The sequence below is a fragment of the Myotis brandtii genome, unplaced genomic scaffold (genome assembly GCF_000412655.1).
Source record: "Myotis brandtii unplaced genomic scaffold, ASM41265v1 scaffold213, whole genome shotgun sequence".
Classification (NCBI taxonomy): Eukaryota; Metazoa; Chordata; class Mammalia; order Chiroptera; family Vespertilionidae; genus Myotis; species Myotis brandtii.
This window is the reverse complement of record NW_005357962.1, coordinates 2,138,138-2,150,906: the sequence shown is the minus strand read 5'-3', so window position 1 is coordinate 2,150,906 and position 12,769 is coordinate 2,138,138. Positions and strand designations below refer to the sequence as shown.

Here is a 12,769-nt window from a genome sequence, read left to right as displayed (position 1 = left end):
ACTGCCTATTGTTATTTCCCACTAAAAGCTGTACTGTTCTTTAGAAGTAGACTAGTGCTCTCGGTTCATTTTATTTTGGGAGGGTTTCATGCTGCAGCACCTACAGGAATCCATGACTTTCAATTAGAGAAATGCACATACTTTCCTCTGGGTCCTCACTGGCTAGGATGCTGCTGGAAATCTCCTGTACAGCACTTCGTGACTCAGTTGTAGAGTGATGAGGTCCCAGGCGACTGTCCCGCTGGGCTTCCCACTCTTCACTGAAGCCACCATCATCACTCTCTGTCACAGGGTTCTGTGACTCACTCCCTGTGTCTTCAAGAAAAGGCAGAAATCACAATTGTAATATTCAGAAAATTTTCTTAATACCTTTAAGAAAGTTACATGGAAACAGTAACTACTTGATTGTCATTATAACTGGTTAGCTGGCTCTTAAACCACAAAACATGGGCTGTAGCAGGGCCTGCTGATTGCTTACCCAATAGCCGTTTCTCCCCTTATTCCTGAGGGCAGTCCTGATGTGTCTGGATTTCCACCTCTCGCTCACATGACTTAGGTGGTAAATCCTGATCGATCCAACTCCAGTATTCCTCTTCCCAATGAAAGCTCTGAGGCTGTGGGTTTGGTACTAGTCAATGTGTGATGAGGCAAAGCCTGCTAGGAATTTGGGGGAAATTTTTCTCACTCTTTACTAACTGCCCTCCTTTTCCCCTGGATGTTGTCTTATCTGGATATGATGCCTGGAACTGTACTTGTTATCTTGTGACCACGAGGAGCAGTGGGGTAAGGACCAAGCCTATATTTAAGGATGGCACAGCAGGAAGACGGAAAGAACCTGGGCCCTTGATAACACTGATGAGCCACAAAATTAACCAACCCTACAAATGTCTACACCTCAGGACTCTGGTCATGTGAGAGAACACATTTCTTCTTGTTTAAAGCAAACAAGTTGGTTTTTCTGATGTTTGCAGCTGAAAGCTTTCTAACCACTCGTTTCTGAAAACTCAGCTCTGGCTTTAGTGCCTAAGTTATACAACAAGACCACTCCTGCAGGTAGGGAGGTGAGGTGGGGGGTGGGTAGAGAACGCATTTCTTATGGGCTAGTCATTTTGTGATGACTGTCGGTCTGAAAATTGTGAGCATAACATGAGAGTCTTGAGAACCTTCCACACATAAAAAATAATTATAATATATTAAGTGGAGTTGATAATTTTTTTTTATTTATAAAAGTGACACATGGCCCTAACCGGTTTGGCTCAGTGGATAGAGCATCGGCCTGCGGACTCAAGGGTCCCAGGTTCGATTCCGGTCAAGGGCATGTACCTTGGTTGCGGGCACATCCCCAGTGGGGAGTGTGCAGGAGGCAGCTGATCGATGTTTCTCTCTCATCGATGTTTCTAACTCTCTAACCCGCTCCCTTCCTCTCTGTAAAAAATCAATAAAATATACATTAAAAAAAAAAAAGTGACACATGTTCATAGCAGAGGTAGATTTACCATGAATAAATTAAGCCTGCACATTTCAGGCCTCTCCCTTGCATACATTTTTTCTGGGAGGGGTCCTCACAATTTTATATTCTTTTCTTAACCAGGTCACCACAAAATGGAATCTTCCCTAGTTCGGAGTTTGTGAAGTCATATAAGCATAAGGTTTATAAATAAAACAACAGTCCCTGCTCTGTCCCTTCCCTCCTCCTAATTCTCACTCCTACTTTCAAACTGCTCAGCTGTTTCCTTTGGTATTAACCCTCATAATTAATTATAAATAGCATGTTCATAGTGTTATATCTTGATGTTTTTATTTTAGGTTAAAACTCAATCACTTCCTACAGGGAAATGAAGCATAGCTTTCATACTCATGCACACATGGAAATTTACCTCTCCCCATATTCTCACTTCGTCATAATTTTATGTTAAGTTCAATTTTTATACTATCACAATGCAAAAAGTATTCACAACTAAAATACTTGGCTACAACCAGAATATACTCTAATTACATTTGCTTCTTCTGTATGACTTCTTGTTTTCTCTGGAAAACTGCCTAATTTTTTTCCTTAACTAATTTTCTATGTATTACGACTAATTCATCCTCAAACTCTTAACAGAGTTCACCATCAGGTAACCTCCCAGCTCTGTTCTGTTCTTCCCTTGTACAGACATCCCTCCTGGAGGCCTATGCCCTTTTGCCCCAATGTGAGGTCTAGTTCCTCTAGTGTTTTCCCAGGGGGCATTTGGAACTAACTATGCCGGAGGAGTTTTGAGTTGTAATACCTGGAAGTCACGATTAGCATTTAGTGGGTGAGGGGCCAGGAATGTTAGATATCCTGCAGTGGGAGAAGTCCCACATGACTACCAAGAACTGCCCCACCCAAAATACCAACAGCACTCCCCTGAGGACTCTGCAGCTTATCCAGCTCCTTCTCACTTCAAGGCCCCTGCCCAGGTCGTTTCCTCTTCTGGAAAACGCTTCCATTCTTCATCTAGTATCACTTCCCCAAGGAAGCCTTCCTTGACTTTCCAGAATAAATGAAATTCTTCTACATAAACTTTCATAGCAACTTAGACTTCTCCTTTATAGGACTTATCAACAACTGTATGAATTATCTGTTGAATGTTTGTGTCCCCCTAAATCAGTGGTTCTCAACCTTCTGGCCCTTTAAATACAGTTCCTCATGTTTTGACCCAACCATAAAATTATTTTCGTTGCTACTTCATAACTGTAATGTTGCTACTGTTATGAATCGTAATGTAAATATCTGATATGCAGGATGGTCTTAGGCGACCCCCGTGAAAGGGTCATTTGACCACCAAAGGGGTCGCGACCCACAGGTTGAGAACCGCTGCCCTAAATAGGCTACAAGTTCCACAGAACGGGGTATCTCGTTCAGTGCTATATCCCCAGTACCTAGCAAAATATCAGGCACAGTTAGGTGCTCAATCAACATTTATCAAAAGAATAAAATCTTGATATGCCAAATAAACACACATACTCACATACATATAAACATATATACTCATAGACAATCTTTTAATTTGCTTTAGCTTAACACAGGTTAACATAATAACCAAACTTGTAGCAATTATTTCCAATATATTTCCTACTTCTCTACCAGGTCTACTGCGGGTGCAATGTCACCTTGTTCTGCTGCTTTGCTCACTGCAGAATGAACCTGGAATCTCTGGGTCCCAAATAAGAATTCCCAGTTGAAAGTGTCCTCAGTTACCCAAAAGCTGAAAAAGCAGTTTTCTTGGCTCTATAAAACCTAACCCCTTCCTTTCCTGACAAACAGCAGCTCAGTGAAGGCCCTTTTCACTTCTCTCACCAACTTTTATTCTACTTCTGTTTTTCAGCTTCCTCATAAGGCTTTTCTTTAAAAAAAGTTTCCTTTCTTCTTGACTATTGATATTGTTTTGTTATTCAACTCTTTCTAGTAACTTCTAACTTATGTTCTCCTTAATCTCTTCAGCAGTTTCCATACGTGGGCCTTTCCATCTCCCCTCCTAGGTCATCATTAGCCTCCTCCAGAAAGTCATGTCCTCCCAGAATGTTTTATCTTCTCAGTATAATCATGATCACATTCAAAATAAAATTACTTTTAAGTTGGTCTAGCCACGTCAAATAACAGATTCTCATTTTCAACAGGTTTGGAGAGAAAGGCTACCTGTTCTTTTTAAAATCAGCCTCCACTAGAAACTTTCATACTGGTATTAATGGTACGCGATGGCAGAAATTCTTAACCTAGGGTGCCTTGGCTGTACTATTGGGTTTGGACCATCTGGACTCCTTAATATTTATCTGTATTTTTACTGGGTATTACCACAGCTTTCAGGAGATTCTCAAAGGAATCTATGACCAAAGAAAAAGGTTACAATCACCACTTTATAACTAATTGTTAGCCTATAAAATGATAATGACTTTAAACTCCAGGAAATTACCAAACAAAATATACCTACTTTGTTCATTATAATTGGAGTTTTTGGATACCTTCCTTTGGGCTTCTGGGTCTCCTTTTGCCATATTCACCAACCACACCATGGTTGCTGTTGAGAAAGACAAAAGTCCAGGTAAGCACTGGAAACACAGAAGGAAAGTGCACGAGTAGACAGCAGGCCATCAGTCCTCTACACAAATCACCAATCTTCTTTTTTATTTTCTTTTAATCTTATTATTGAAAGTATTACCTAGGTCATCCTTTTCCCCCATTAACCTCTTCCTACCAATCTTCTTAATGTCCCCTAAAGCATGCTTAAAAATCAGAACTAAATGCATTTTAAAAAACACAAAAGGTTCTCTTTGATTCTGGCATATAAAAAGTTCTGAAATTAAATGTTTACTGTAGTGTTAAAACTGCAGCTGCTATTGTAAAACTGCTCATCATCATTTACAGTCCCTGAAAAGTAACCAAAGGAAAACTCTTCAGGCCGGCAAGATTCCACTGCAACAGTAGCTGGACTAGTTGAATTTCCTAAAATAGTGTGAATTCACGAATAAAAACTACTTCTTGAAACTAAATTAGAGGACAAAATAGGGTTCACAAGAGTATCATATGCTTATTATAATTCTAAAAGTGCGTGGAATAAGTTTCCTTCATATCATGTGTCGTTTCTGGGATTTTCAATAATGCTAGCCTGTGTTCCATATGGAGATTAAGAAAAAATATATATACATAGATGCATACATATGTATCTCTGTCACATTTTAATTAAGAGATAATATCAATACTTTAAAATGGTGCTTCTCATATATTTCATGGAACTAAAAATGGTATAGACCCTACTGGAGGGGAATTTGGTAACATCTAGCGAAACTACATATACATTAACCCTTCGACCCAGGAATACCACTTTTGGGAAGTTAACCTGAAAATACACCAACAGTAATATAAAAATTCATATAAACATGTACCATACAGGGCTACACCAGGAACAAATGCCCCACCTGATCATAGTAAGCAATTTTAAACAAGATACTTGGTGTCTGTGTCTCTCTGGCTTTTTATCACAATTTTTATCATTATACCCCTGTTCCTAATACTCTTAGGTTTCTTGAGTAACTTATGAAAAAAATACACAAAAAAGAGGCTGAAAATTCTATAATAGGCATATTTATTTATGACTTTGTTGTTCTGAGGTTAAATAAGTTACATTATACAATAACACAACTAACTGATCAAAGTCAACATAAGGCAGGCAATGCACTGTTCAACTAATCCAAACCCAAATAAGAGAAACAGAAGGCAACCATCATGAACCAGGCTTATGGATTTCTGTAGCCTTCTTGGCAACACAGGCAGCAGGTGTTTGATTTTCTTTCTTTATGCAAATGAGAAAATATTGCTACAAACTCTTTTAACATTTAATATTACTACAGAAATCAGGGGTCTACCGCCTTTTCCTATAAAGGGCCAAACAATAAACATTTCAGGCTTGTGGGTCACATCTGGTTTTTATCACATATTTTTCTTTATTCTTGTTTCTTTTTTCTTTTTCTTTTTTTTAAATATAGAACGCTTCACGGATTTGCGTGTCATCCTTGTGCAGGGGCCATGCTAATCTCTGTATCGTTCCAATTTTAGTATATGTGCAGCCGAAGCAAGCACTGTTTCTTTATTCTTCTGCTCAAGAACCTTTTATGGTTCTCCAGTGATCATGAAAAGCATAGAGAGCTAAACCAGTCACTCAAATCTACAGTTGATCTTGCAGTAATCTGTTTCTCTAAACTCTCCCTAGTATTCTCCCCATTTTGTACTCCAAAAAGAGGCCCCACACTTATACCTCCAAGCCATTCTGTGATAAGCCCACTTATGGAACTCATTTCCCTCTGTGCTTGCTGCAATCCTGCCATATCCTTAACAGATTCAATCCAAATGCTGTCTCTTCCAGGAAGCCTTCCCTGCGTCCCCAGCCAGACTTCCCCCCTTTGAATTCTCTCCACTTGGTGCCTCTTCTCACTCTGATCACATTCTTCCTTGGATGCTGCTTATTTGTATACTTTCTTATCTGACCTCTAAATTATAAGCAAACGAGCTCTGAGGGAAGGCAAAAGTATCTTAATCATCTTTTTGTCCCCACAGTGCTCTATGGGAAAAGATTGTCAATGCCCAATAAATATTTACTGAATTATTAGGAAGAGGATGATTCTAAAAACAAAAAAAGGCAAGCACATTCTGAAGGAACAGTATAATTCTTTCATAAACTCTGCAATATATGTCTATAACAAGTACTCAATAACACTTGACTAGTAAGATTTTGAGAATACTGGCTCCCCAATTTCTAAATATTACTTCTATCTTGCCCTGGCCAGTGTGGCTCAGTTGGTTGAGCGTTGTCCCATGCACCAAAAGTTCTCTAGTTCAATTCCCAGTCAGGGCACATGCCCAGATTGCATGTTTGTTCCCTGGTTGGATGAGTGCAGGAGGCAGCCGATCTGTTTTTCTCTCTCTCTTTCTCTCTAATATCAATAAAAACCTTTTTTTTAAAAAAAAAAACTTTAATTATTTCTTCTCTCTCTACCATGTCAAGTGGAAGGTAATAATTTGCAGGGAAACAGAGATCTGCAGGAGTTCCATTAAAATGCTTGCATTTAAGATGAGACAAAGTACCATGATAATGACCTAGTCACATGTTTCAGTTCCTATAAACTCTAAGCTGCTTCCTAATTTAATACCATTCCAAAATACTTACAGGAGTAAATGAGAGCCGGAAAGAGAGTTTCATTTCTTTCCTGAGCTGTTTCAACCAGCATACGAAGTGGGCCTTTTGGACACAAAACAGCCACTAAATCTAGAAAGAGAAAAATAGAAAAGACATCTGAAAAAATGTATTGGCTAAACTTGTAAGTAGGTGTGTTAGAGAGAAATTAGCCAATAAAGAATATTTAATTTTTTTTTAAAAGAAAAAGATGTGAAATGGCCCTGGCTAGTGTGGCTCAGTTGGTTGGGTGTCTTCCCGTGCACTGAAAGGTTGCTGGTTCAATTCCCAGTCAGGACACACTCTGGGGTCACTGCCTCAATCCCCAGCAGGGAACATGCAGGAGGCAACCGATCGATGTTAGGCTATCACATTGATGTTTCTCGCTCCCTCTCCCTTCCTCTCTCTCTAAAATCAATAAACTATTTTTTTTAAGATGTTGAATGAATATGAACTAAATAGCAGGTAAACGGGTATGGGGGGCAACCTAAACAAAACCCTACAGATCTGTGCAAATTTTATTTTGGTTCTGACACTATTTGGTTAGTTTACAATGTATCATTATTGGGTTCTAGGAATAACTCTTCCCAGTTTGAAGAAAAGAGGCAGAGATAATTGCAAGACAGAACTATTCTAGAGCAATTGTCAATGTCCAATAAGCAGAAAACAGGGACAAGCCATTTGCAAACAAACCATACCTATGAGCCACAAATAGGAGCTTTATTCTAAGAGGAATTTAATAGAGGGTATTTGATTGAACTTTTCAAAATATGAAGAGCAGACAAGAGATTAATCTTCTCTCCTTTTAAAAAATAGTATATGTACTACTTATGGGTACTTGAAATAAAAGGGCGGTAAATTTAAACAAAATAAAATAATAAACTTTTCTATGAGAGAGTTTAGCATTTCTTTAGTTTTCCTGTCAAAAGCACTTCATAAATATTTAGGTCTTAGAGTATACCTGTTTTCACAAAAATAGCAACTGAGAGAGGAAGCAATATGCCTAAATTATTCTTTTTTTTTTTTTTTGGTCTAAATTAGTCTTGATTCTACCACCATCTCTTTCCAATAACTGCAGTTGTTCTTACATTTTCTATCATGAAAATTCAGAATATGGAAAATAATTTCAAACATTTAAAAATATAAAACAGGTAGAGCTACATTTTAAAGGAAAACTTGATAGCTTATGGTGACATTCCAATCATTCCGATGCATTTAAGTAAAACATCTCATGCCTGCAAATGGTCATGTCTTGTAAACTACTACTACTACTACTAAAAATAATATAATACACACACGCACACAGACACACACACACAGAAATTGCTACTCTCACTGCTTCCACTTCAATTTGTTTTGGATAAGAAGAGAAATTTGTTGTGTTCCTAAATATTTTTTGGTGTGCCTCAGAATTTTAGTATTAATTAATGTGTGCCATGAGATGAAAAAGGTTGAAAATCACTGCTCTAAATATTAGGCACAAAAGTTTTGCATTTTAAAGGAACTCAAAGCTCTGTAGAGGTAATTATTTGTATCATATTTGAAGGAAATAAAGGGTTGATGGGAAAAACAGTGTAATGTAGTAGAAAAAAATACTGATCTTGGGATTCCGATTCTACATCAAACAGGGTAAGCTTGGGCAAATACTTCACCTATATAAACTTCAGGTTTCTTAGCAAAACGTGGTTGTTGACAATGGCACTGAACAGAACATATTAGTAAAATCTTTGACTACAAAGTATTTATTAGTTACTGATTGGATGAAGTACAGCACTGACACTCTTAATCATAGCTATGGAATAATTGATGAGTACTTTGCAAATCATCAAGTACTATTCTATTTTCCTAGAGGCCTGGTCACGGATTCGTGCACTGGTGGGGTCCCTTGGACTGGCCTGCGGGGATCGGGCCGAAACTGGCTCTCCGACATCCCCCCGAGGGGTCATGGATTGCTGGAGGTCGGTTCTCAGGTGACACACACTGTGATTGGGCTCCCTCCTCTCTGGTTCCGGGTGCGTCACCCTAGAACCGCAGCTGCCAAGTCACCACAGCTCGGCAGCTCCTGCATTGAGTATCTGCCTCCTGGTGGTCAGTGCGCATCACAGCTACTGGTTGGAGCATCTGCCCCCTGGTGGTCATTGAGTGTCATAGCTACCAGTCGAGTGGGACAGTCGGATGGTGGCTTAGACAAGATAACCTAAAGTCAGGCATAGAGGGCATATGACTTTAGTTTTATATGAGCACGGAACCACTCCAATTCTATTTCCATACACTTTTTCTTCGACACTCAATTTGGGATGATGAGGTTTCCTAATAGAGGTCCCTTGACATTTTTTAATAAGCAACTGTATAGGAATAAAAAAGCACTACCTACTTATAATGTAGAAACCACATACTGACCTCTAAAAATGGATCTCTTTTTGTGGCTTTCATGCAGGGCAATAGCCACAGAGTACACACTTGTACAGCTGCCTTGGTTAATCGTGGCTAAGGCACATTCTGACTGTTCAGGACCCATGTAACACTGGTTGTTTATGAATCTGAATCTCATACTGCCCAAATAAGTTTTATTTTTAAAAGAATAATTCTACCCAAGTGCCTTATAAAAAGCAGATAACCTAATTTTTATTTTAAAAATTAAGTGAGCCCAGCCAGTATGGCTCAGGGCTTGAGTGTTGACCTATGAACCAGGAGGTCACGATTTGATTCCCAATCAGTGCACATGCCCAGGTTGGGGCTCGATCCCCCATTGCAGGAGGCAGCCGATCAGTGATTCTCTCTCATCATTAATGTTTCTATCTCTCTCCCTCTCCTTTCCTCTCTGAAATCAATAAAAGTATATATTTTTAAAAACTAAAATGAGCATTTTATGTGTTAAGCACTCTGTTAGTGTTTACAAATTCTGGGAAGCATTGTTCCCATTTTCCAAATGAAGCAACTGAGGCTCAAATAGGCTGAGTCACATTCCTAAGGTCACAAAGGCTGTCAGTGGCACAGATAGGATATGAATCTAAGTCTCCTGACCAGAAATCTGTATCACTGAGTTAAACCGGAGGCAGTAATAAAATATTTTTAAAGATGTTAACCTCAAAAAATTGAAATCTTTATATGAAAAAGAGGCCATAGCTAATTAACTATTTACTGAAGGGCTGTGGGATATAATCATTATCATTTTCATAAGTCAAGATAACTGGAAGAGGAAGGAAAATACACCAGGTCAGGTATCTCTGTGATAAAAAAAAAAAAAAGAAAAGTCAATCCCGGGTTTTACCATATACTGAAATCACAGCCAAGATGAGCCACGCAGTCCATTCTGGGAGGTACTTGATAAATACCAGGGCCATGAGGGCACTGATCATGATGAGATACGCCTGCTGGAGTCGCAGTGGACCTTTCCAATGAATGGCAATCATTCCCACCACACCAAAATTCCAGATCAGGAGGGCAATAGTAATGTAGTCTACGGCAACATTATAGGTTTTAAACACTTCCCTGAAAAAAATGAAAGAGATAAAAAGATTTATGTATAATAATTTTTATCAAAACAGTTTAGAACTATGGTTCCCAATCATTAGATATTCATATCCCACCTTCATATTTTTAGCATATCTTGTATCAACTGTGCTATTATGTTAACATTTTTCTTTAAATTAATTCACTTTTCTCCTCAAGTTATTTTAACAGAAAGCTGTATCATTCATATAAATGGGAAACCAGAAGCATAGACCATACCTATAAAAATAAGTACAAAAACTAAACAAGGCCATATACCACCTAAAATAACTAATTCTACAATTTGGGAAACTCTCGTTTAAAATACCTGAAATTATAACAAAGGGATGGGAGGAATGATTCATGTAGTCACCTGTAATGCTGGTTTTAATTCTGGGCAGGATTAGAGAGTGTAGAAATTTTATGAAAAAACCAGCACTTCATTTTTTAAAAAACATGTTTTCCCCCAAAATCTATGGTAGATATGTTATGGTAGAACACTTGCTATCTGTTCAAATAAAATGCATTAAAATATTAAAATAGATAAATAAAATACCTAAAATTGACAAAAATGAAACATGAACAATTAATTTTCTAGCTAGGATGTATGATCCTATATAATAAAAGGCTAATATGCTGCCTGGCTGGTGTGGCTCAGCAGTTGAGCATTGACACAGGAACCAAGAGGTAGCCAGTTTGATTCCCAGTCAGGGCACATGCCCAGATTTCGGGCTTGATCCCCAGTGGGGGCTGTGCAGAAGGCAGCCAATCAATGACTTTCTCTCTCATCAATGTTTCTATCTCTCTCTCCCTTTCCCTTCCTCTCTCTCTAAAAATCAATAAAAATATATTTTTTTAAAAAGGCTAATATGCAAATTGTCCCCTCAACCAGGAGTTCGACTGGGAGTTTGGCCAGGAGGTGAGGCCCAGGAGGCGGGGCTGGCCAACCGCCCAAGTCCCTTCCCCCTGGCCGCCCCAGCCCGATCTGCCCAGATCCCACCCGTGCAGGCATTCATGCACCGGACCTCTAGTATCTTCATAAGATGAAATTTATAAATCCATTAAAAGACATACACACACACACACACACACACACACACACACACACGACACCGCTGCCTTAAAAAAAAGCTCATTTATGAAACAGTGTGTGAGTAGGAAGAGCAATATATCGATATATAACTCCTGAAAGGATGCAGGACTTATCTTTAGATGATGGGAATCTCGTTATTTTTCTACTACTTTTCTCTTTATAATTTTGTGAAATAGTTTTTTTTTACAATGAATGCTTAGTCGTGTTTTTAAAAAATTATTTCAGAGAGTGTGAGAGAGATAGAGAGAAAGAGAGAGGAATATTGATTTGTTGTTCCATTCATTGGTTGGTTCTTGTATGTGCCCAGACTGAACATCAAACCCAAAACCTTGGCGAACTGGGATGACACTCTAACCAAATGAGCTACTCAGCCAGGGCCATTTTTATAATGAAGAAAAATACTATTTTAATTGGGAGGGGAGAGGGGATTCCACCATCTATAATAATAAAAGCATAATATGCTAATTAGACTGGATATCCTTTCAGATGAAGCCAGGACTGTGAGGGAAGCCCAGGTCCCAGGTGCCAGAGGGAAGCCGGTGCTGGCAGCTGGGAGAAGAAAGGCCTACTCTTGCACGAATTTCGTGCATCAGGTCTCTAGTCTAAAAATAAAGAAATTACATGTAAAAAGGATACCTTGGGTAAATGAGAAAGAAAGCACCCATTTAATTTAAGCACAAACTTTGGGTTCCAGAACTATCCAGAAAGATGGTTTTGAGATTTTGAAAATTAAAAAAACTGTTGAAATTTCTGGACAATGTAGCTATTTGTATTAAGTATTTTAGATATCCTAGCACTAAGTACCCACCCCACATAAATTATTATTAATCTTTGGCTAGGTAATACATGCATAACATATAAAAATTCACATCATATACTATGAAAAGTTTTTCTCCCGTAGTTCCCCTCTCCAAAGGAAAGCACTATTATAATTTCATGTGCATTCTTTTATTTTTTAACTAGTAGCCCGGTGCACGAAATTCGTGCACATTAAAAGGGAATTAATTAGTGAAGATATTTTAATATTGCTATTTGCCCTTTCTCTTAATAGAAGTTGTGAGAGATGAAAGGAAATTAGTAAAATGTATATGAAAATAATATATAAATTAATAAATAAACAGTAACAAAAGGATATAACAACAACAGAGGCATGATATAAAAACAACAAAAACATGGTATGAAAACAAAAACATGATATAAAAACAACAGTGATGCAAACAATGACTGATAAAGTGATTAAACTTATTCTAATATCTCCCTGTACACCACATTAAGAGTGAAAACACTTTCAGAGTGCTTGACTAATTTCCCTTGTGATGAAGTACTTAGAACTTTAACTGTAACATCACATGCTCTTCAAACTCGAGAGAAAGCAACATATAACTGACCATGTGCAAAAACGGGTTCAGGTAGGAATATGCCTACTTTGTCTAGAGTTTGTCCTTGTGATTTATTAATAGTCATCACAAATGCTGGCATCACGGGAAACCGTCGT

The 12,769-nt window shown here is 38.3% G+C and overlaps 1 protein-coding gene across 9 annotated transcripts in view; it reads right to left on the bottom strand.

Moving 5' to 3' along the window:
* PSEN1 (presenilin 1) overlaps nt 1-12,769 on the bottom strand; it is a 74,070-nt gene that overhangs the window by 13,555 nt on the left and 47,746 nt on the right. For all 9 annotated transcript variants that reach the window (XM_014539320.1, XM_014539322.1, XM_005865807.2 and 6 more), the window contains 4 exons: nt 9,961-10,181; nt 6,684-6,782; nt 3,954-4,040; nt 142-315 (listed from right to left, as the gene is read on the bottom strand). In XM_014539320.1, coding sequence (XP_014394806.1) covers nt 142-315; nt 3,954-4,040; nt 6,684-6,782; nt 9,961-10,181 — 581 coding nt within the window. The remainder of the gene's footprint in view (nt 1-141; nt 316-3,953; nt 4,041-6,683; nt 6,783-9,960; nt 10,182-12,769) is intronic.